This window comes from Coccinella septempunctata, chromosome 8, assembly GCF_907165205.1.
Source record: "Coccinella septempunctata chromosome 8, icCocSept1.1, whole genome shotgun sequence".
Taxonomy (NCBI): Eukaryota; Metazoa; Arthropoda; class Insecta; order Coleoptera; family Coccinellidae; genus Coccinella; species Coccinella septempunctata.
In genome coordinates this window covers 17,006,317-17,028,572 of record NC_058196.1, presented here as the reverse complement: position 1 = coordinate 17,028,572, position 22,256 = coordinate 17,006,317, and the positions used below count along the sequence as shown (strand labels likewise).

At 37.3% G+C, this 22,256-nt stretch overlaps 1 protein-coding gene across 1 annotated transcript in view; it reads right to left on the bottom strand.

Moving 5' to 3' along the window:
• LOC123318782 (cadherin-86C-like) overlaps window positions 1-22,256 on the bottom strand; it is a 56,718-nt gene that overhangs the window by 33,455 nt on the left and 1,007 nt on the right. The window contains exons 2-5 of the mRNA XM_044905521.1: window positions 14,233-14,413; window positions 11,385-11,684; window positions 8,054-8,255; window positions 7,543-7,807 (exon numbers count right to left, since the gene is read on the bottom strand). Of these exons, the coding sequence (XP_044761456.1) occupies window positions 7,543-7,807; window positions 8,054-8,255; window positions 11,385-11,684; window positions 14,233-14,413 (948 nt within the window). The remainder of the gene's footprint in view (window positions 1-7,542; window positions 7,808-8,053; window positions 8,256-11,384; window positions 11,685-14,232; window positions 14,414-22,256) is intronic.

The following is a 22,256-nucleotide window of genomic DNA, read 5'->3' as shown; positions in this document are numbered from 1 at the left end:
CTTGTTGGAAACCTCTGAATGTCATCGAAAATTATTGCATGATGCAGAACTGTGGATCGAATAAAATGGATTTTCTGAAATTAAGTTTTTTACTTTACTAAGGAAAATGGAAATGTAAATATTGAAATTGGTAACATGTGACTCGGTCATTCATTTATTTTTATTTTCAGTGCTCCGAAGTGGATAAAATTTTCAGGGCGTGAAGGCCTGCAAACACCATATAGTATTGACTTGCAATTGAGAACTGTTCATCCACGTAAATTGTTGTATGCAGGAAGCATCCCTTGCATGGAGGGTCCATTTAGGGGAATTTAGGACTTTTATACGTCCATTCTAAGGTTCTCAATTGCTACTCCTTCGATATATTCGGAAATACAAAGGTTTTATGGAATTCGAGTGACTTTCAAATTGTTGTTTCGAAAGTAAAGTTTGAAACCTGTTGTGAATAATAAGGATAAATTCAGATGCATACCACCCGCCGATATGAATACCAACAAGTGTTACGATCTCAATGTAACTAGCCAATTTGTCATCGTCAAGGCCCCAAATGGAGTACGCTCCATCAAAGAAAAGCAGATGCTGACCATGGTTTCGGTCTCATTTGACCTCATCAGAGCAACATAGCATTTTTCTACGATGGAGAACGTTTGGAATTGATGGAACTTTATTCAATATTGGCAAGTGCTACTGGGTACTATACATTTACCCAGAGCGCCACCCAATATGAAACGGTGTCCGATTCAATCCCCTCCAGATAGAAACCTAGACGAAGACAATAGCATATGCACCATATTTTCCCTAATTCAGTACGCCGATTCGCTTTGCGAACAACAAACGTATGACGAATTGAGAAGTCTGGGAACACGTTCAGATCACGGCAGAAATGATGCCAGCGGTACAATAATAATAACTGTTGTGAATGTTTCGTTCATTTACCTATTAATGAAGTTGTATATTTGTGTCATATATAGTCCATTCAAGAATCTCGGGTGGCTATGGAAAATCGAATTTAAGTTGGTAATAGCTCATAAGTTGAGATTTTGTTTTGCGAAATCCAGGTTGGTATTGTGAATAAACAGTGATCTATAGTCCTATCATTTGTGAATCTATGCACTGACCGACGATAATTTCAATTTTGTATTGCCATTTATGTTCTTAATTTAATCGTACAAATTGGAAACATAAGTGTTTAAATTTTGAATGCTGATTAATATGCTCTGAATTCGAATATTTCTTTTTTTCCAAATACTTGTTAGGTTATATTTGTATATTCCTGTTCTGCATTGAACTCTTTTAGAGTTCAATGCTGTTTTGTGAGTGAAACTACAGAAATTATTGAAGATATTTTATGACCAGATATTAAACTGCGTCTGGACTTTCAAGACCTACTGGGATGTCAATCATTCTTGAATGGACTTACTAACATACAGGTCTTGTATACCTCTGAAAAGTTTTTCTTTTAATTGTGATTCTGAAAATTATATGTGAATAATATATGAGTAACAGAAATGTGTATGGTATACTGAATATTGGTTCATATTAATTTCTGATATAAATTGTACAAATTCTACTAAGTCTATTTATTCAAAACAACGTATTGCATAGAAATAATACCTTTGACGTATAGCAGATCACCATATACTCTTGTGTCCTAAAGTCAAAGATACATTCGTTGTCCATAATTTCAAATTTTTGTAAATTTTTCATAAATTGCAAATGAAAATATAGCAAAATCGACACCGTATTTCATTGATTAATATCAATTAATATTGATACCAAACAATATCCAGTTGAAAACTAACATTCTGGTAACAGAAAAAAACCATGCTTTTGTGTTGTCGCTCAGGATGTTTGTTTCCTAGTCTACATTTTACTCTTCAACTGCAAGTTTTTTTCGTTATTGTCCATACGGTATACTATTCTTGTTTCTTGTAAAACCTCCAGCTCATTCTGTACTACCAAAACAAAATAATCGTTAATGATGACCATAGCATTAATTTTGATGCAGATTCTTATTCTCATTATTAAATCCTGTCTTAGAAATGGGAATAAAATACAAATAAGTGGAAATATTCTGCTGAGAAATGTTGAAGTCACCGTTGTCACATGTCGCACAATAATACCACCTGCCAGTGGCTTCTCAACCAATTCATAGATAACCCGGATCTAATTTCTCTCAAGATATGAGGATATGAAGCAGTCAAAAACCAGAACAATTTTTCATTGAGACATTACTCTCACAAACTTGAGTTGAGAATTTTATCACCAGAATATTATAAAGGGAAAATTATCATCATATAGTTGAAATGAATATGGTTGTGAGTAAGATATGACTTTAGCCTTGCGGCTTTCACACTCCTCTCCAGAGGAAAATTCACTTATCCCAGATATCTCAGATATCAAAAGGATTAAGCTCTGTTGGAGCCCTTTCCAGGTTATCGGGCTCGTGGTGGTGGTCGGGTCCGGGTCGCTCCTCGGCTCCCTGCTGTAGGTTGGATTCCTGCTCCATCCGCACTTCCTGTCGGAGCAGACGGTGTTCCTCTGCATTCCCCATGTACTTGCGTACAGTTCTCGCCGTTCCGAGCAGTACCGCCTTCTGCATGACTTTATAAATATTTTCGTCCAACTGAAGTTTTCTCAAGTTCTCTAGTAGTTTCTCCGGTATCAGGCCTGTAGATGAAATGACAATAGGGATGGTCTTTATATCTTTCAGCTTCCACTGTCTTTTGGTTTGTTCCTCGAGATCTCTGTATTTTGAAATTTTTTCAGTGTGTCTATCTAGAAGATTGTTATTATTTGGAATTGCCACGTCGATGAATAGTGCTGTGTCCTCATCCTTATTGAGCAATATGAGGTCTGGTCTATTGTGGGTTATTTTCCGGTCTGTGAGAACAGTGCGATCCCAGTAGAGCTTGTGATGTTCGTTTTCCAGCACAGCATCTGGATGGTAATTACAATTACCATCCAGATGCTGTGCTGTGCCTTATTACAATAAGGAACCTTTTTCGAAGTTAGAAGGTGTTTTAGTGCCAATTCTTGGTGAAGAATCTTGGCAACAGCATCATGTCTATTTTTGTACTCCGTGCCCGCGAACTTCTGACATCCCCCGGTGATGTGCTGGATAGTTTCATGTGTCGCACAGCCATAACGACAGCTATCGTCCGCCACTGAGGCATCCTTGGCGATGTATTTCATGTAATTTCTTGTTGGAATCACCTGATCCTGGATGGCGAGCATGAAGCCCTCTGTCTCAGGAAACAACCTTCCGGAAGTCAACCAGTAGTTCGACGCAGATATGTCGACGTAATCATGGTTGACCTCATTCTGGTGCCTCCCATGCAAAGGTTTGCCAATCAGTTTCTGCATTTTACTTTCTGCAGAGTGTTCGACCGTTTCCAAATGATCCTGGTGTAGCTGCAACGGTGTAGAAGTATCAGCAACACAAACTACTCGATGGAGTTCTGACGAAGCTGCCTTGCTCATTTTCGAAGTCCTTCAATTTCCTGGGACATACGGTTGGACAAATCAACAATTCCTCTACCCCCAAGATGTCGTGGCAGCTCTGTCCGTTCTATTGAGCTTTTGGGGTGATGTTTATTGTGTTTAGTCAGCATTGTCCTTATTTTTCTCTGTAAAGCTGCTAAATCGGTGGTCGTCCAAGAGATAATACCAAATGAATAGCTCAGCGCCGAGCAAGCGTAGGTGTTAATCGCTTTTATCAGATTCTTGCTGTTAAGACCAGTTCTCATTATCCTCCCCAATCTTCGGGTGAACTCCTCCGTTAATTCTTTCTTCATCTGGGTCTGATTGATTTTTCTTGCCTGTTTTATGCCTAGATACTTGTATGTGTCTCCTTCCTTTAATGCCTCAATTTCTGCACTTTCCTTCAGTTTGAACGTACCATCTTCTATTTTCCCTCTCGTTATGTTTAGCAGTCGACATTTTTCTAGTCCAAACTTCATTTTGATGTCTTCCGAGAATCCTTCCACTATTTTCAGCATCAGTTGCATTTGTTTTTTTGGTAGATGCGAAGAGTTTCAAATCGTCCATGTACAGGAGATGATTCAGTTTCATCATAGTTCTACTGCCGCTCTTGATGGAAAATCCGTAGTCCGTAGAATTCAATCTATGAGACAAGGGATTCAGGGCCATGCAGAACCACAGAGGGCTCAGCGAGTCTCCTTTGAAAATTCTGCGTCTTATTGGAATAGGTCCTGTTGTAATGGAGCAATCTGCTGCTTTCATTTGAAGACTAGTACGCCAGGTTGACATGGCGTTTTTCAGGAACTTAACAATATTGGGATCCACCTTGTAAATCTTCAAGATCGTCAAGAGCCATTCGTGAGGTATAGAATCGAATGCTTTTTTGTAGTCTATGTACGCAGCGTAAAGATTCCTTCGCTTGGAGAACGCTTGATTGCAGATAACTGAATCTATTATTAGTTGTTCTTTGCACCCTCGGCTGTCTTTGGTGCATCCTTTCTGTTGCATGGCGATGATGTTATTCCTTTCGCAATGGTTGTGAATTCGGTTTGAAATGCACGATGTGATTAATTTGTACATTTGAATTTTTTTTTCTTCTTCTTTTTGTAGATTTATTCCCGGTAACGGGATACAGCAATGATGATGATGATGGTACATCGTTGGAAGACATGTGATTGGTCGGTACTTGGATGGGTCTTCTGTATTCCTTTGGTCTTTAGGTAACAGGTATGTTGTGTCATGTGTAAGGAATACTGGCATTCTTTCAGGATTTTCAATGACATCATTTATTGCGGAGGTCAATTTGTCATGCATGATCCAAAGTTTCTTGATCCAGAAGTTCTGTAATCCATCAGGCCCAGGTGCTTTCCAGTTGTGCAGTCCTCTGATAGCTGATTTTACTTCTTCAATTGTGATCATGTCATGCTGCATCGGCTCATATTTTATAGCTTCAGATTTTTCATCTTCAATCCATCCGGTATCTCCATTGAACTGAGGTTTCGTTGATAATTGTTCGGTCCAGAATTGTTCAATGGCTTCCTTTGGTGGTAACTTTCCATTTTCTACATCCGACGATGTGAGTGACCGGTAGAAAGATTCTTCCGACTTTTCGAATGAATTATTGTCTCTTTTCCGGCTATAATTGCTTTTATATCTCCTTAGGCGTTCTGCATACAGACTTAATTTTTGCTTCAGAGTGTCGAGGCAATGGTGAACTGTAGCATTCTCCGTCTCTCGTTCTGTGTGTGTCCTGTTTCTATTCATGATCTCTTTGGCAGCTTTCACAACCTTTCTTCCTCGATTCCCGTTCAAGTACTCCGTCAGTCGTCCAATGTCTCTTCTTAGCCTTGCTGTTTTGTGTTGAAGACGTTTCTGCCATGCTGGCGCGTGTAATTTGTGTAATTTTGGACCATCGTTGTTCGTTCGGCGAATTTTTGCCCCCATGGTTTTCGCTGTCGTTAGCGCTGCACAGTGAAAAACTAGATGCAGATATTCCAATGAACTTCCGTTCTGTATGTATTCAGGTAAAACGTCCTTATTCAAGATGTCGATTATAAGTGACAGTTTCTTGGATGTATCGAGTCGTGGAGGTGCTACTCGATGAAGAGGATCTGTTCCTTCCAGTTCGGCGAAGTATCTCCTCATCTCAGAGTCAACTTGTCGGTGGAGCTCTTCCCTATCGTCCTGGTGTTCAGGCTCACTTGCGTTGCAAGATGGACTTTCAGTATCAGTTTCTTCTGTCTGTTGTTGCCCAGGCATGTGAATTTCATCAGAGGTGTTGGTGTTATTCTCTATTGTAGGCGGACGCTGAAGTTCTCGTTTAATTGCGTCGATTCGGGCCGTTGGTATTAGTTCATTTCTCAGAATTACGCGGTACTGGTCTGCCACTCGTTGTTCAGTGACATTGAGATTTGGGTAGGCGTTGCAGAATTCCTCATGGAGCCTTTTCCTATAGTTGTTCGTGTTCTGCCCTAGACCCGAGATGGAGTTATATATGCGCACAATAGTTTCATTCATGGACGTTGTCCACTTCATGCGCTTTCTAACTAACCCCGCTTGGGTGAGCACTGGCTGAATATCCTGCGCAGCACCTTCAGCGGTTCGAGTCGGCAATTGAATTGGACTCGTTGGTTGCTGTTGTTGCTTTGGAGCTGTAGCTTTTTTTGCAGCAGGAGCCCGCTTCCTCAACATCCTGCCACCGACGTCCCGCATGCTGTCATGTCCAGCGCCGGCTCCAGACATGCTCTGACGATCCCCAGGCAGCGACTTGTTTCCGAGGCTTCTCGTTATCACCATTTTCATGGGTTTGTGCTCCCCTTTCTCGGTTTGGGTGAGGGGTAGAGAAATGAGAGCAGAAAGAGAACCCCTTTAAAGGATGTGAAAGAGAGAGGAAAAAGGAATGGGACTGCGGACAGCAGGCGTGGCTGGCTGCACCGTCTACGTCGTTACGATGGCTACTTGGCAGGCCATCTACCAGATAGCTGCCAGGCAGGCCAGACATTATTATTATTCTTATTATTATTACGTATTCACAATATGAAAGTTGAGGATAAACCTATGCAACTCACATAACTTATAATGAAAATAATTTCAATGTGAAAACAGAAATTATATCATTGGGAAAACTTAAAATATCATACTATAAAAACTCCAAAGAAAAATCAATTCACCACAAGGAACGATACACAAACACAGATCACATTACACAATGATATGTGTAATGCGTTCTTCTGTTGATGTTGATATCGAGAATTGAATATTCATGTGTTATTTCAACTGAACAGTATTTCATTGATAAATACCTACTAACTTCATCACAACTTTCGACTTTCATTCTCGATAAAAAAGATATTTTATGCTGATGTTGAAAAATGAGTGGATTGTCTGACGTTCTTCATGTTCTGAATTTTTAGAATGTTCGGTAAAATATTTCCACAAAAGGGTAATATCCTGCGTAGAAATTGAATGAATCCAACAATAATTCTACGACCTTATCTAATAGATCTGACGCAGTATACAATATATCGAATCTATAATCAATTCCGTTGCTGAAATGGAAATGAAACGATTATATAAACGCCATCGGCGGTTCTTATCTTGTATCATAAATAAACTAATACAAGCAAGCTCTAGACATGAACTATTATAATAGGTCAGATCAGTCAGTCCACACTTTGATGACAGGTACCGGAGATATAAAAAAGACACATACTCTCATGACCATCATAAGAAGCTGCACTCACATAACGTGTGTTCGAAAAAAGAAGTTTGATCTTCTGGGACTGAACATAATTTTTTTTTAAATGACTTGTTCCCCAAATTAAAATATGTAAGCATTGATGACATTCAGTTATACAAAGTTGACCATTAGTCTGAAATATTAATTTTTTTCCAGTTTTATGGTGAATGGAAAAATTCTTCGAAAAAATTTCAGCGAAGTTCAAAATTCTTGCTTATACTGAAGACTACAATGACGAGGCGAATTTTGTATATAACACTAAAATTATCGCGAACTTCAGTAAAATATTATCGAAGGTAGGTACCCAAAAAGTAACCCACCTGTTTGTTCATCTATCTCGAAAAAATTGTAAAAAGGACTTCCATCCGATACCAGGCCATATCGAATATCTCTTGGCTTTCCTCTATCGCCGTCTTCAGCTTTGACCTGTAGTATAAGATCACCCGGTGTCAAAGAAGGGTTCAAAACAGTAGTCGGCGGTGCCAGGGTGAATACAGGGGGCGTATCTTGTTCGTCTAGCACTACCACCAGCAGGGGCCATCCTGCTATATTTCTGGTATCTGTTCTAACGTCGGTAAATGGATTCTGTGAATGGAACAATGAGTGTAAGTTTAAAAATTGTATACCTCACCTAGATATTAATTAATGCATATTGCACGAAACAGAAAAATTGTTTTAAATATTTTTTTACAATTACAATGAAAGAACTGGCTCTTTCGCAAGACGAGGCTAACGTGATTTTTATATTGGATTTTAGATAAACAATAATTAACTGAATATTGAATTTCTACTAAAGAAAATGGTAAATACAAATATATGATAAAAACTTACATTCGAGAGCACAGTCAAGTGATGGACGGTCTTAACTTCATAATCAAGTTGACTCAGAAGTACAATTGTGCCTTCTGCATCTCTCAAATTTATCAAGCGTTGATGGAGGGCAAATTGGGGTGAACCCCACAGCTCCAAATACACTGGATCTGGAAGAACTGGATTTCCTCTTGCTATCACAGAGCCTAGGTCAGTATTTCTTCTGAAAATGTTAATTATTTTTTAATCCACGTAGGTTATCGAAAAGCAAACATGAGGAGGTCAAGATCTTAAAGTCTCTTTGGATCGGTAGACGTATTTTAGAGAAACCTGGAGGAGGACTGCACAGAAACAGGTCAGATAATAAGTCACGGTAATCAGACCGATGATCGCTTATTGCAGTATTTATTGCCTGGGGTTCTGTACAGAGCGACAACTTTTCAAAACAAACTATAGAATGTAATTAAATCCTCCACGATGAAGAAAAATTCAATTATCGAGAGATTCGTGCAATCTTCCTGAACAAAACTGTACAGGCTGTCCCAAATCCGACGCTCATTGTGGGTATCTCGAAATTGTTTCGAAATAATCAGATGAAAACTGATATGTTGATTCGGTTTTAGTTACAAGACGTTCCAGAAAAAGCTAAATTCCTCTTTATGTTCGAAATATTTGAAAAACTTCAGAACGTTTCTTTCAGTGAGTTTTATGCTTTATCTTATACTCATAACAGACCAAAAATTAATATCAATTCAAGGATGAAGAGGAGAGTCAGTGTAATTTTCATAGTAGAAGATTATATTATTATTACACAAAAGACATAAAATCAATTAAATCTCTGAATAAATGATAAATATTTATATGAGACAGTTGTTTTTTTTTGGCATTTGCAGTTCACAGAGGAAGATCATTATGTCTACGAGTTGAGTATGGCCATGACACCAGAAATAGAGGACAGCTCTTACTATTGCCGATCACATGTGGGACAAAGGGTCTGAGATCACACCTCGCGCCTCGAGTTTACAATGGTATCCCTCGAGTTTTGAAGATGCCTGGTATAATGGCTGCATTAGAAGAAAAAAATAAAAAGTTGAATCCTGAGTCAGTCAAGACACTTCATCGCCAGTATAATCAGCATAAAAAACACCGATAACATACCGAATCAGTAGACCTGGAGTCGTCAGTTCATGCGTGTTGCACGTTTAATTTGACGTCTGCTGAAAATTTGTGGGAATGACAATAAGAACAATAAACTTGAACATTATCGTTATCATTCTCACACAATTCAACGGGAGCTCACCTTCGAGAACATTTGTTGTCTGTTTCGCTATTGATTGCTTATGGAATAATCATTATATAAGTTGTCTCATGCCAAGAATGAAGTCGAAAAACAAATGTATTGAAAAAAAATGTCATCGGTAATAGGAAATTTGCGATAAAAAACCGGGTAGAAAAATATAGGATATCCTTATGCTATGGTTTTTGAGATGCTCTCAGTGAGCATCGAATTTGTTTGTTTGTTTTATTATTATTGCCTCGATTCAGCTACGCCCAGCGACGTTATCAAATCCTAGTCATTCCTAGTCCATATCGAAATGATCATAAATAGTCACGTGATACTGCCTCAATTCCTATTTCTTCAACCTGTCATATCTCGCACACTAAACTTCAGAAAACTAAGCTGTGAAGAGAAATTTCAATCAAGAATAATGTCGGAGATAAGGGTCACATTCATTTTTATATTAATGCATTCCACGCCAGGCAAAACCCTCTTCAGAAGGGATATTATTTTGTACTTGTTCCGTTTTTTCTTCTCTTCAATTATTTCTGTCTCTTTCCGAGGCAGTTGATTGACCGAACAATTTGGGTATATCCAATGGAAAGATGAGTTACCTATAGTTGGGCGAGTTTTCCGCGGAGAGAGGTACTTCTTCGAGGCTGGGGATTAAGGGCAAGAGAGAAAATGAATTGAGGAATTGAGGAAAGTGTGTAAAGTGTTTTACCGTGAGTTGAAATTACGACAAGAAGTTTAAGGCAAGTCACTTATAGCATTTTTATTCCTTCCGTAGTGCATACCTGGGGTATTCTCACTATTTTCCTCTTTCTGTAGTCCGTTCAACTAGCTGAAAATACTGACCTACCGTTCAAACTTGATCTAGATTGCCGATTGCCGTGACCGTTGGACCGCCGTTAGGTCCCAGGAGGACTTGGGGCTCCTACCGTATATTTGTTCTTATTTTGTTAATATTTTGTTGATTACCTACCCATCAAGTGACAGGTTGACAGGTCCTTCTGACCCGATGACTGACAAGCGGCCATTTTGAGGGCCACTGAGAGAAAGAGAGAGACGGGGTGCACTGCAATTGAACCGGTAACAGCCACCGTACCGATTTCTGCCAACATAGGAAGTGACTCGCCAGGCTTTCGAAATTTAACCGTATTTACCGTTTATTTTAACACACGGACTTTCACATTTATAATAGTGAGTTAGGATTTTGTTCAGGTAGATTCCACTTGACCCATGAAAAAAATTGGTTCTCCTTTGAGGAAAATTAGTATAGTGATTTTTATCATAGTTGACACCGACATTGGAATCGATACACCCTGTATGTTCAATTGAATTTTTAATAAAAGCATTGGTCCCGATTGGTGAATTGGTGAATCCCTATTTGAGAAAATTTCTAGGTAATTCAAATGATACATTGATGCAATGTAGAATTCAATAGTTCATCTGATTATGAATAAACAAACCGGATGTTACATTCAGAAAAAGGAAGTTTAACTTTGACATATTTTAACCAATGCTCTCCACGAGTCATCCTGTATAGATAAATAGATTGATTGATAAATGCATACCTAAATGATTTGTTCTAAAGAGAAAGTATTGTTAAGAATTGAAGCAATAAATAATTCCTATGTAAAGCCCGTTTGCAACAGCCGAGAATTCTCTAGAAAATTTACTCGAGATTTCATGCGCCGTGAATTATGTACCGTTACATACGCACTTTCGGTAGAATTCTCTGTTCAGTTGCGTACTAAATAATCTCTGCCGTTTTCTTGCGAGAATTTTGTAGAGAATTCTCCAGAGAATTCTCTGCTGTTGCAAACGGGCTTAACAAAGATGAGTTTTTCAGCACTTCTACAACTACTCAGTTCAATAAGGAATTTTCATGAAGTTTCGTCGTTGAATGTATTTTCTTTGAGTTATATAAGAATGTTCGAAGTTATTGTGGTCTGATGAAATAGGAAAAATTGATTCTATTGGATCCATATTGTTTACTTGTCCCCAAACTTTTAATGCGCTATCAATAATATAGCAGATCACTACTTTGAAAAAGGATAACACTCATACCTGGCTTTCTCCGAAACCGTAAAAAGAGTTGGAGCACCAGGAAAAATTTCTCCCCAGGGGGTGGTAGCGTTCGTAGCCCGAAATGAGCAGTTTATACTAGCACTAGCACCATTGACACTTTCCACATTCACAGTAAAGTCATAATATCTGGACGGTTCCAGTTTTTTCCGAACTATCACATTAGCCTGGCACACGGAATTGAAGCGAGTGCAATTAAGAGATTCCACAGAAACTGCCGTGTAGTCACCCTTTATGGTGAAAGTTAAAGGGTAGTCATAGGTTGGGTCCGAAGCTCTTAGTCTGGAAAAAAACAATATTTCAGTGAATCGTCATAAAAAAAAAACATTTCATTTGTCTATAACTGTATACTACCTCACCTACAAGTAATTTATAATTTTATTCTCGTAAAAACATAAATTCGATGCATGTATGATGACAAATAGAACTATATACCTTTCCTACATAAAACTTTGTGGGATTTGTATTATACAGGGTGTTTCATTGGGAAACAGAAATACTTAGCAGGAGGATAGGTGGCGCTGAGGTAGTTCTGGAGATACCACATTTATTGGTTCTTACTTGTCTTCGTAGCCGAGATAAATGATGTTTTAAGAATTTTGCTCGTTTCTTCCTGATGCCATATCAGACAAACCACCCGGTATATTTTCTTCATATTCGGCAAAAGTGTTTTTTCTTTAAAGTTAAAAGGTATCATGCAATAACTGCAAGGAAAATCCATGTCCGGTATAACAAAAATTATGAATCGTTTGAATCCTCGAAACAATACCCTGTAAATCGAAATTTTGAGAATATATTTCAATGTTTGAAAAGACACAAAAAAAATTAACGGAGGCTTTGAATTTTCGCGCAGACAGTTTTACTGCACAAATTTTTAACGTAAAAGTGAAGTTTTTTAGAACTTGTCCCTTTATACTTGCTTTAGTGAGTAACTGACTATACAAGATACTTTTCCTTTTCTTTTTCCGTACCGTTCCGAAGGGGTATTATTTCAGATCACTTTCCTCGGACCGAATGACTAGCTTTTTCGAGGTACTTCTTCTCCTCTCTCACGCTATGGGTGGTGCAAAGGTGCTTCAAAACAAAATCATTAGAGAATCATTTATGCTGAGTTTTTAAAACCAGCGTTCCCAAGCTCGGCTTCAACAAGATTTTTCGGCTACCTCGAATTCTGAAAACTAATTTCATCTCAGGGTCTCCAGACTAATAAAGCTTTCCTACTCTACATAGCTGACCATTTTCGCCCGTTCTGAAGTCCCTATCACCGGATATTGAAATAAATTATAGATTTCCTTACCGGGTGTCATGAAAAACCACTTTCAACTCTTAAATTCCCTCGACTTAATACCGTCTGGTCTCAAGCGCCTCAGAGTATCACATTTCCGGCAAATGAAGGCCTTTGCAGCGCTGCTGCAACAATGTATACAGGGTGTTCTACAAACTCTATGACAAACTTTGACAGAAGGTATATGTGCTTCTTTTGAACATTTTTTTTCGAACATAGGTCCGATTCGTTTTCGTTTAGGAGTTACAAGCATTTGAAAAAATTTTCATTTGACACTTGTTTCACTGAGAATGTTATCAACAATAAACATGTATGGGCACTGCAGAATCCATATGCCATTAGACAAAGACGATGTCACCAAGTTTCAGTGTTTTCATGTTATAAATGATCGTATAAATGCAGATTTTTATACAAATTTTTGGAGCACCACCTTCTCGACTTCATTGATAACACAGACCTCGACATTGTTGGAAATATGTGGTATCAGCACGATGGTGCACCACCACATAGAAGAAGACAAGTAGTCAGTTGACTGAATGAACATATCCCGAATAAATGGATAGGTCAAGGAGGACCAATACAATTGCCATCTCGTTCACCTAATCTAAATCCCTTAGATTTTTATTAATGGGGTCATATGAAGCAGCTTGTTTATCATGTTGAAATCTAATCTCATTAACAATTACTTGATAGAATTCAAAATGCAGCAAACCAAATACGAAACGACCCAAATCTTATCCGCCGAGTAACGGCATTTTTAGTTCGTCGATGTTGAGCTTGTATTCAAGACGAAGGTGGACACCCTGAAAAATTTTTATTGTCCCAAAATTTCCATTGATTATTATGATTTGAACATAAAAATAGGATTTTTCAAATGCTTGTATCTTCTAAACAAAAAAAAAAAAATGTTCAGAATAGGCACAGTTAGCATCTGTCAAAGTTTGTCATAGAACTTGCAGAACACGATGTATCTGGCGATACATTGTTCGAATTATGCCAAATTAATTAAATTAATTCGAATTCTCATATTCTGAACTATTACAACAGCATTTGCTTTGTTTATTCTTGTATCACATGAATATCAATGTAAATGGCTATTTCAATGTGATTCACATAATTCTCTTAAACTTTGCACATTAATTTTACTTTTGCTCCGAAAAAAAAAGTTAAAGCTGAGGTTATAATTTTCTTTATTTTCGAGGCGAAATAAAATTTGTCAGCTTGTATTTGGTATAAAAGTGAAGTAGTAAAATAGTCAATCAGCTGATTCTGATAACATTTATCTAATTTGGTTGTAAAAGTTCAACACTCAATAGCTGGGAAACAGAAAAAAATTCGGGTTAATTCAATGAAAATTTTTGTATTTGTTTACGGTTTTTTAATATTTTACCGCCATTTAGGAACTCCACTAGATATAATAAAACGTATCCGCTTTCTCGATTTTATCAGTGAAAATTCTCCCAATGGGATGTTATCACCATTATTAATTTCTAGAAATGTTGAATAATAATAAGAATATTAAGTCGGAATCAAATCTTCACTTACCTGTAAATGACGGATCCAACGGAAGCATCTGCAGGGACGAGGACATTGTTCAGAAGCGCCGAAGGATCGAACCGCGGCACGGCAGCAACCAGAAAAGGAAGAGGACTGCAGCAAACCAACAGCAGCGAGCGCATCGCACACTCTGAGAGGCGGCAAAAGAAGCCTTTGACATGCAACCATTCTGCCAACAAACAAGGGGGGCGGTTAATTATGGGAAAACAAAGTGGAGAAGGTCTTTTATCATTTTCAATTATCGCGAGGAATATTTTGATGACTATTGTAATCAATATAATATTTTTTTTGACACAATCGCGAATATCATAAAACCTCCCGCTGCGTCTGTCTGGCTGTCTGTTCGCGATGAACTTCAAAACTAGCGAACGGATTTTCTGGCGGTTTTCCCAAATAGACAGATGGAGAAATGATTAGGTATATAATTTGTTGATGCTTCATGTCATTCTGTTGAATGGGGAATTCTCCTCAATTTGGGTGATCACTGCATATGCAAGTTTAAACTGAATACTTATGAGTTTCATTCATGATTTCTTCAAATTCACCGCGGAAACTATTCAAAATCATCCTTCAAATATGGGGTTTTAAAATTTAAATCACTTTGTGCGGAGTTTACGATTTGGCAACAGCACATACAAGACAATAAAAAGAACAATGTCCGATCAGCTTGTTTATAAAATAACAGCTGTTGATCTACAGGCGCGGGCTTACTGGCGAGCTTCAACTGCAACCGGCCATAAAAATCCTATAAAATTTTACGACCTTCCTCGTTCGTCGCAGACTTCATAGACAGCCATGTTTGTCTATCTCATCAAGATAATGCATTTGTTGTCCTTTATTATCAAGGCATATTTCAGTCGATCTTGCCAGCTTGTGCAATTCTCACAAAACGCTTTAAACCTTAGATACCCATTTTTATTTTTCATTTTTGAGTGCTTAAAATATTTTTTTTTTGGGAAACGGTTGGAATGGTTATTTCAAAATGTGACGTTTCAAAGATATTTCATAAGAAATACATCATTTTCGACAGAAGGAGTATTCCCTATTATGAATATAAAATTGTTGAAAATGTCGAGATAAAGGATCAACCAGTTATTCCTTGGTTCTTATAACTAACGCTAAATAAACTGAATAAATAAATAGAAGGAAAGGAAAAAAAGGATCAAGAGTAACTCTGTAGAGCTCGAAGAGTTTTATAAAGAAGTCTGCGATGCCATTATCATTATCCGATGATAACCCATTACTAATAGTACATTGTGAATTTAATAAATATAATCGTGATATTTGCCCTTGAGGCATTTGAAAGACTATTTTCATTTGGAATAACACTTAAACATTAACTCTAGTTTTAATTTATTATCCTCTAGAGGATACATTCTGCTTTATTACAGCTCTGTTCCACGGTCATCTGTTCACCCAGATTCGGATAGGCTGAATTGCGAGCAAGAGGAAGTTATCGCAAAGAGAGAGTATCAGTTGACTTTTCTTTTCTTTTCTTTTCTGTTCTTTTTTTTTTCGACACATAAATATGAATTCTGAGCCTGCCGAAAGAAATGATTTATAAATAGTTGGAAATATAAAAATAGTTTTTTATTCAAGACCTTCCACGTAGACTGTTAATTGATAACGAAACATGAAGATATGTTATCTTATCTATTGAATATACAGGGAGGGCTTTTGAAAAAGAAACATTCGGATTAACAGGTAGAATGACCTAATACCGAAAGAATGCTCAGACACGCCAATTTTCGACTGAGGGGAAACACTTCTGCGATAAAATTCAAAACCGTATCGTTTCAACCCTTAACCCTTAATTTGGCAAGAGCATTTATAAAAAACCAACATTACTTACTAATGACACTGTTTTTTCAACAAACTTGCATGCATGGCGGTAGTTGTGGGTTTGAATGAAATGAGGTCTATATATATATATATATATATATATATAATATACTACATTATGCAACCTGATGCAGCCCTCTATACAGAATAATACTTGCGTGAATATGGTGTATCTCATAGGATACGGAATCAAATTAAGGGTTTGTTACCACGCCAACCCCTAAGTTTTGAATAAGAAGAATGCGATAAGTGATACCTCATTTGAAAGGCCTTTTCATTTTGCGCTCAGTATATTTCATTTTTCGTCATTTGATTCATTCGTTTTTGAAACATAAACATTTTAAAAATTGTTGGTTTGGCATGTTGTGTGAATCAATCGAATTTTCAATCATTTATTCTGTAATTTGTATGATAAATATGATGTACGGTTCCAGCAATCGTTTGAAAATAAAGAAAATCCATTTCGAATCTTTTTTACAAAGAATAAACCATTCTCACCTTGATTGTTAATCAAAGAATCAAACAGTTATATTTGGATATATGGTGTATAACAATTAACGGTTATCGTCGAAATCACAGAATAAATTGGCGAAAATTTGATTGAATCACACAACATGTTCAACGAAATGATTAATTCTGTAGAAAATTGGCAATTCTCTAGAACAAATAGATTGTTTAAAGAAATATCAAATGTGCTAAACTCTGAATCGAAACACCTTTCGAATGATGTATAATTTACCCCATCTTCCCCTTAAGAATATAGGAATCAAAGGCAAAGGATTCTACAGTTAGAGGCGATATAGTCGTAAATTTAATTTCAGAAGCATTTTTTCGAAAGAAATTCATCTCGTCTGTAATCTCGACTGTTTCGTGTTCAAGAGGAGCCCACTCTGTATATTCAAATTTTAGTTTCATTTCATTCCTTACGAATCAATAGCGTGAAATATTGCGAATAGAAACATTTTCTATAAGCATATCAGTGAGGTATCCATGAAATGAGATTTATGTCCAGAAAGTATGCGATGTTCTCAATATCGGAGAATTTTTGACACACATATCTATAACATTTTTTCACCTATTCCAATTTCAGAAAAAAGAATTCACATACACCTATTTTCTACAAGAATCGTACTTCCAGCAGGGAGAACCAGACGGGGGCAAAGGCAAAAATGTTCAACATTCTTGTTTCTGCTCCCAACGGGTTTGCAAGCCAGCCAAGAATCGTACTTGCAGCAGTGGTATTGTATTGAAGCTGAGGTTCCAAGTTGAAAGTACGGAGTGTGGTTTTACCTCTGAACCTCTGGACTCGATATAAGAAAATGAAGAAATATCACAATTACTATTATCAATGCCGGACACATGCCAATGAGTTACAACTGCGTTGGATATACTATTCTGCCAGGGTAGACTATAAGCTTAGAGTTTGTTAAAAGTAAACTTTTAATGGAAGAAACCCGACACAAACACAAGCATGAAGATGAAAGTCCACCAGAAACGGTTTTCAGAAGTGCTGCAGACCCAAGAGGGCAATACAGAGGAAGTTACCATGAACGTGGCAGAAGAAACTATCGAGGTAGAGGAAGTGGGCACCCAAAATTTTCCATACAGATGCCATAACTATGGAAAATATGGACATAAGAGAGCAGACTCCAGAGCCACACTACATAAATAACGAGAAAATTACCTTTATTATAGTTAGCGGTGCAACTCATCACCTGATTAGTGAAGAAGCGAGTAAATTTTTGGTAAATATGAGAAAAAATAGACAGGTCCGTGAATGTTGCCAAAGGAGGGGAAAGTATCAAAGCTGTTAAGCATGGAGATCTGAAGTTGAATACTGGTGAAGGACTGAATATCACTTTAAAAGATGCCTGGGTATATGAACATATAATTATTAATTTACTGTCTGTGTTTATCTCTAACCTCTTCATTCTTACAGCTGTTCAAAAAGAGGAAAGCGCTCCGAAACGCGGTTCCTTTCATTATTTACTGGTTGATCAAAATAATTCGTTGTAAATCAGTGAATCTGCTGATATAAAACGACATGGTTCCATCAGTTTGGGTCGAGGATTACCACCGACTTCGATGATCACTTGATTCGTGTCACCACTCAGGCTTAAAAGCCCACCAGTGGCACACCCATAACTATATTATGGTTGTGCACACATACAGTTGCTTAGTGTCGCCAATCACAATTGAGATAGTTGACTTTGACATTATTGTCACATCAATTTTCAATACGAAAAGGTAGGACATATATAAATTTATATCATTTACGCCACTGCCTTAGTGTCGCGCTAGACAGAAGCATCGAATGTGTGTACCACAACAAATACATTCGTAGTACTGCAATGGGCAGTTCATGTATTTATGTTCCAAAGAAAAAATTGACCCATAAATAGTAGAGGACAGCAAAACAATTTTCTATCAGTTGATTGAAATATCTCTGGAATGATAAGCTGTCTCTGGGATACATAAGCTGACCTATTAGGAGTTTTCGCTAGGTTTGAAATGAAACTTATCGTTATTCCCAATTGGGTAAAAAATAGCATAAAGTCAAAACAGAAAAAAGTAGAAGAATGAAATGCATAATATATTATGGAAGAAACTATTTTTCAATCCCAACTGAAACGTTGGATTCAATCTTGCTCAACATGATTCTGGGCGGTACTCAACTATTTAATAACATTTCAAATAGTTGATGGTCGAACCGTCCCGAACCTTTACAAACAATGAGAAATCAAAAGAAAGTAAAAGTTCCTCTTAGCTCATGAAAAACAAATGAGGGTTCGTGTCCGTAGCATTTAGCCTTTCAATTTATAGAAATTGAAAGGCTCTGAGTTCAGGCAATAGTGCCTGAACTCAGAGAAACAGATTGGGGGGAATGGTCGATTTATTTTTAATAGGTTTATACGCTGTTCAGCGGATGAAATAATGCGAGTACTTACTATGAAAAAATGAATTCAGTGTACATCTATGATCGTTCTCTGGTGATTTATAAATGTGACCAAATTTTATCATTTGTATTGCTAATATATTTTACAGATAATGATTCGCGTTCTGGAACAGAAATGAGATATGTAGTTGCAACTGAATTGTGATCATCAAGTTTCAAATGCAAAGTACTTTTGTGGAAGAAACCCATACACGGTGAAATATTCATCGAGCGGATTCCACTGATTTGGACTCGGTGGCTCTACCATGAATAGTCCAGTTTGAATACAGCTTTTCAGTAATAGTTGGGAAGCCGAAGATGCTAAATTGGGATTCACTCTTGCGTCATGGAGACCTAGTGGATTTTGAAAATTAGATGGTAGAAAAAGAAATAGATTTTATGATGTATGCACTTTCAGCGGTGGGGAAAGCGTCTGCAGGTTAAGAAAAAATAGTCAGATGTACATAATCGAGCGTGTCAGATTAAGATAATGTGTATGCTCTACGTGCCTCATGTTAATCTGACAGTTTGCGTGGTGGCGCTGGCCGTACGGAAAAGTTGAAAATGGTGAAAAAACTTTTTTTTTATAGCGTGTCAGATTTTTAGAGGATATTATGTTAATTGGACCTAAAGGAAGCCACTTTTCAAGAGACGGACAATTCAGACATGACGCAAGGTCACAGCGGTCCTTTGAAAATGCAAAAAAATCATTACTTGTACATATTCGAACGTGTTAGATTTTCATACAGATGGTAAATCTCGGTGTTGTAGATGTGTTGACCCATTAATCTGACACTAATCAGGGGGGGGTTTCTTAATCTGACAATTTGAAGATGATAACAAGGCATTTTTTTTTTTAATATCTCCCTTCCTGTACTTCAAATCGTTTCTGTATTTATTATGAAAGTTGTAGAGATTATAAAATTCTATACAACTTTTTTTTAATCAATTTTACATACCCTTAACCTTTTTCGAGTTAGAAAGCGATAAGGACGAGGAGCTTATCCACACATGCGAAATGCCAAGGTCAATGTAGAAACCCAGTCTGATGTACATTCATCACCATATATCTCAAGAACGTTCAAACGTAGAAAAAATTGCTTCGGAAAAAATTTGCAGAAGATGTTATGCTCAACAACTTGTATATTGGATGCGAAAAAAACTTAAAGTCCTAGAGAGGAGATAATTCAAAACAACTGATTTTTTGGCCTTCAACGTCATTTTTTATCGTTTCGGCTTGCTGAAACTGTCAGATTATATTTTTTCCGTTATTCTTGAATCATTTTTCGCTCTATATGGCGAATTCACTGAGGGAGCCCGGAAACCAGGAGGCCAGTACAAGCGGTTTAAGGATACACTACATCAGTCCCTAAAATCAGTTAATGCCAATCATAACTGGGAACAACTAGCATTAGACAGGTCACAGTGGAGGTCTTTGGTACACAGTTATAATGGAGACTCGAGAAGGATACAGCGGCGGCCAGATCTGGTTGGTGACTATCCATGCCCGGAGTGTGGTAAGATATGTAGGTCACGGTTGGGACTCTACAGTCACAGGAGAGCACACAGTCGCAATTAGCCCTGAAAAATTATAAGTCTGTTCGCACCTTTTTTTTTCCCTTTCTTTTTCTTTTCTTTTTGTTTTTTTCCCTTTTTTCGTCTTTTTGTAGATTCATTCCCGGCAACGGGATACAGCAATGATGATGATGATGATGATGATTTGAACCAAAATGAGAAAAACGCCACCGCGCTCGAGAATGTACAAGTGACGTTTTTTTTTCAAGGTTGGTGCCCTCCCACATATTTTCGTCATGCTTAAATTGTCAGATTAATATTTCAACATGTGATTAACCACATATCTGACAAGCTCGAGTATATACAATAATTTCTTTTTTACTATTCTGACAGGCTGTCCTAGACAATCACTTCTATATACAAGTTTAATTTTTGGTAGAGGTACTCTGCACGATCCAAGGTCCTCATATTAATCTGACACGATCGAGTAAATTAGGTATTTCCCTCTTGGGCTACCCAACTATAATAATTACTGAGTGCTTCATATTATGTATATATATTTTTATGACTCAGTGTTTTTTAGAACTCGTACAAAAAAGATTAAAAACTGTCAACTCGCCAGCGCCTTCCAAAGGCTGTATCTTGGAAAGGAGGACGATTTCGAAAATAAATTATAAGAACTACCCCTGCTTATTTTCATCGAGGAATCATTTCCCTAAGTCCTTCGCATTTGTTAAGAGACACCCTGAAAAACTTTATTATCTCAAATTTTTCTGCTTTTTTTTTATTTCAGATGAAATTTTCTGGTAACTTGGAGAAGACTCTCTAGATTTTCTTTGGCTTCAAGAAATGGATCAATTTTTACAGTGTGAGATCCCCTTCAACCTCAAATATTTCAGCTTATCTTGTAAACAGTTTAATTCCTTATAATCCACTATGCTTATTAGGAGACAGGGTTTTTTCCCTAAGCTCTTGTATCATGCAGTTTCCCCCCTAAGCTCTTGTATCATGCGCTTACAAAGTAAGTAAGAATTAAGAAAAAGTAGTTGAGAAAAAGCTGGTGAAAATAATGGAAATAGTCCAGTTAATCCTATTAAAAAAATTGCCAGCATAGTCAATAGCCAAACGATATATTTTGAAGTTATAAAACTCCAAGGATTGGTTTGGTTTCAATTCATGTCCATATGGTCATTTGTGACATGAATAAAAGCTAACAGTAGAAAAGGGCGAATCAATTGATGTGTACTTTCAGTAGATATCGAATATTTATGAAAGAAACAACCTCTATACCATTAACTTATGTCGTTATACATATTATGAACTGGCTGTACCTGCTTGGTTTACATGACAAATTTTTTTTCAGAAGAAATTAATCCATGAACTGACAATCTCCTAAAAGATAAAACACACTTCACAAATTTCATTAAAATGATATGAGGACAAATTGATTTGCCACTCCGTCTTCAGATGGACGATGGCTACCTCAAACATAAAGGTCTTAATTTGTAATCATTCAACTCGATAGGCTGGGGCATTAGATATAGGGTTGAAAAGTTTTTGATATTATAATCTTTGATTACGCATCTTTTCATAGATCTTGCATCCTTCCATTCGGTGATTCACGTAGGCACAGATAATTTGCACGTTCATGACTCGATCGTGTCCGTCCCCTTGGCCCTTTCTAACATAAACTTACACCAAAGTTGAAGGTGCAAAGCAA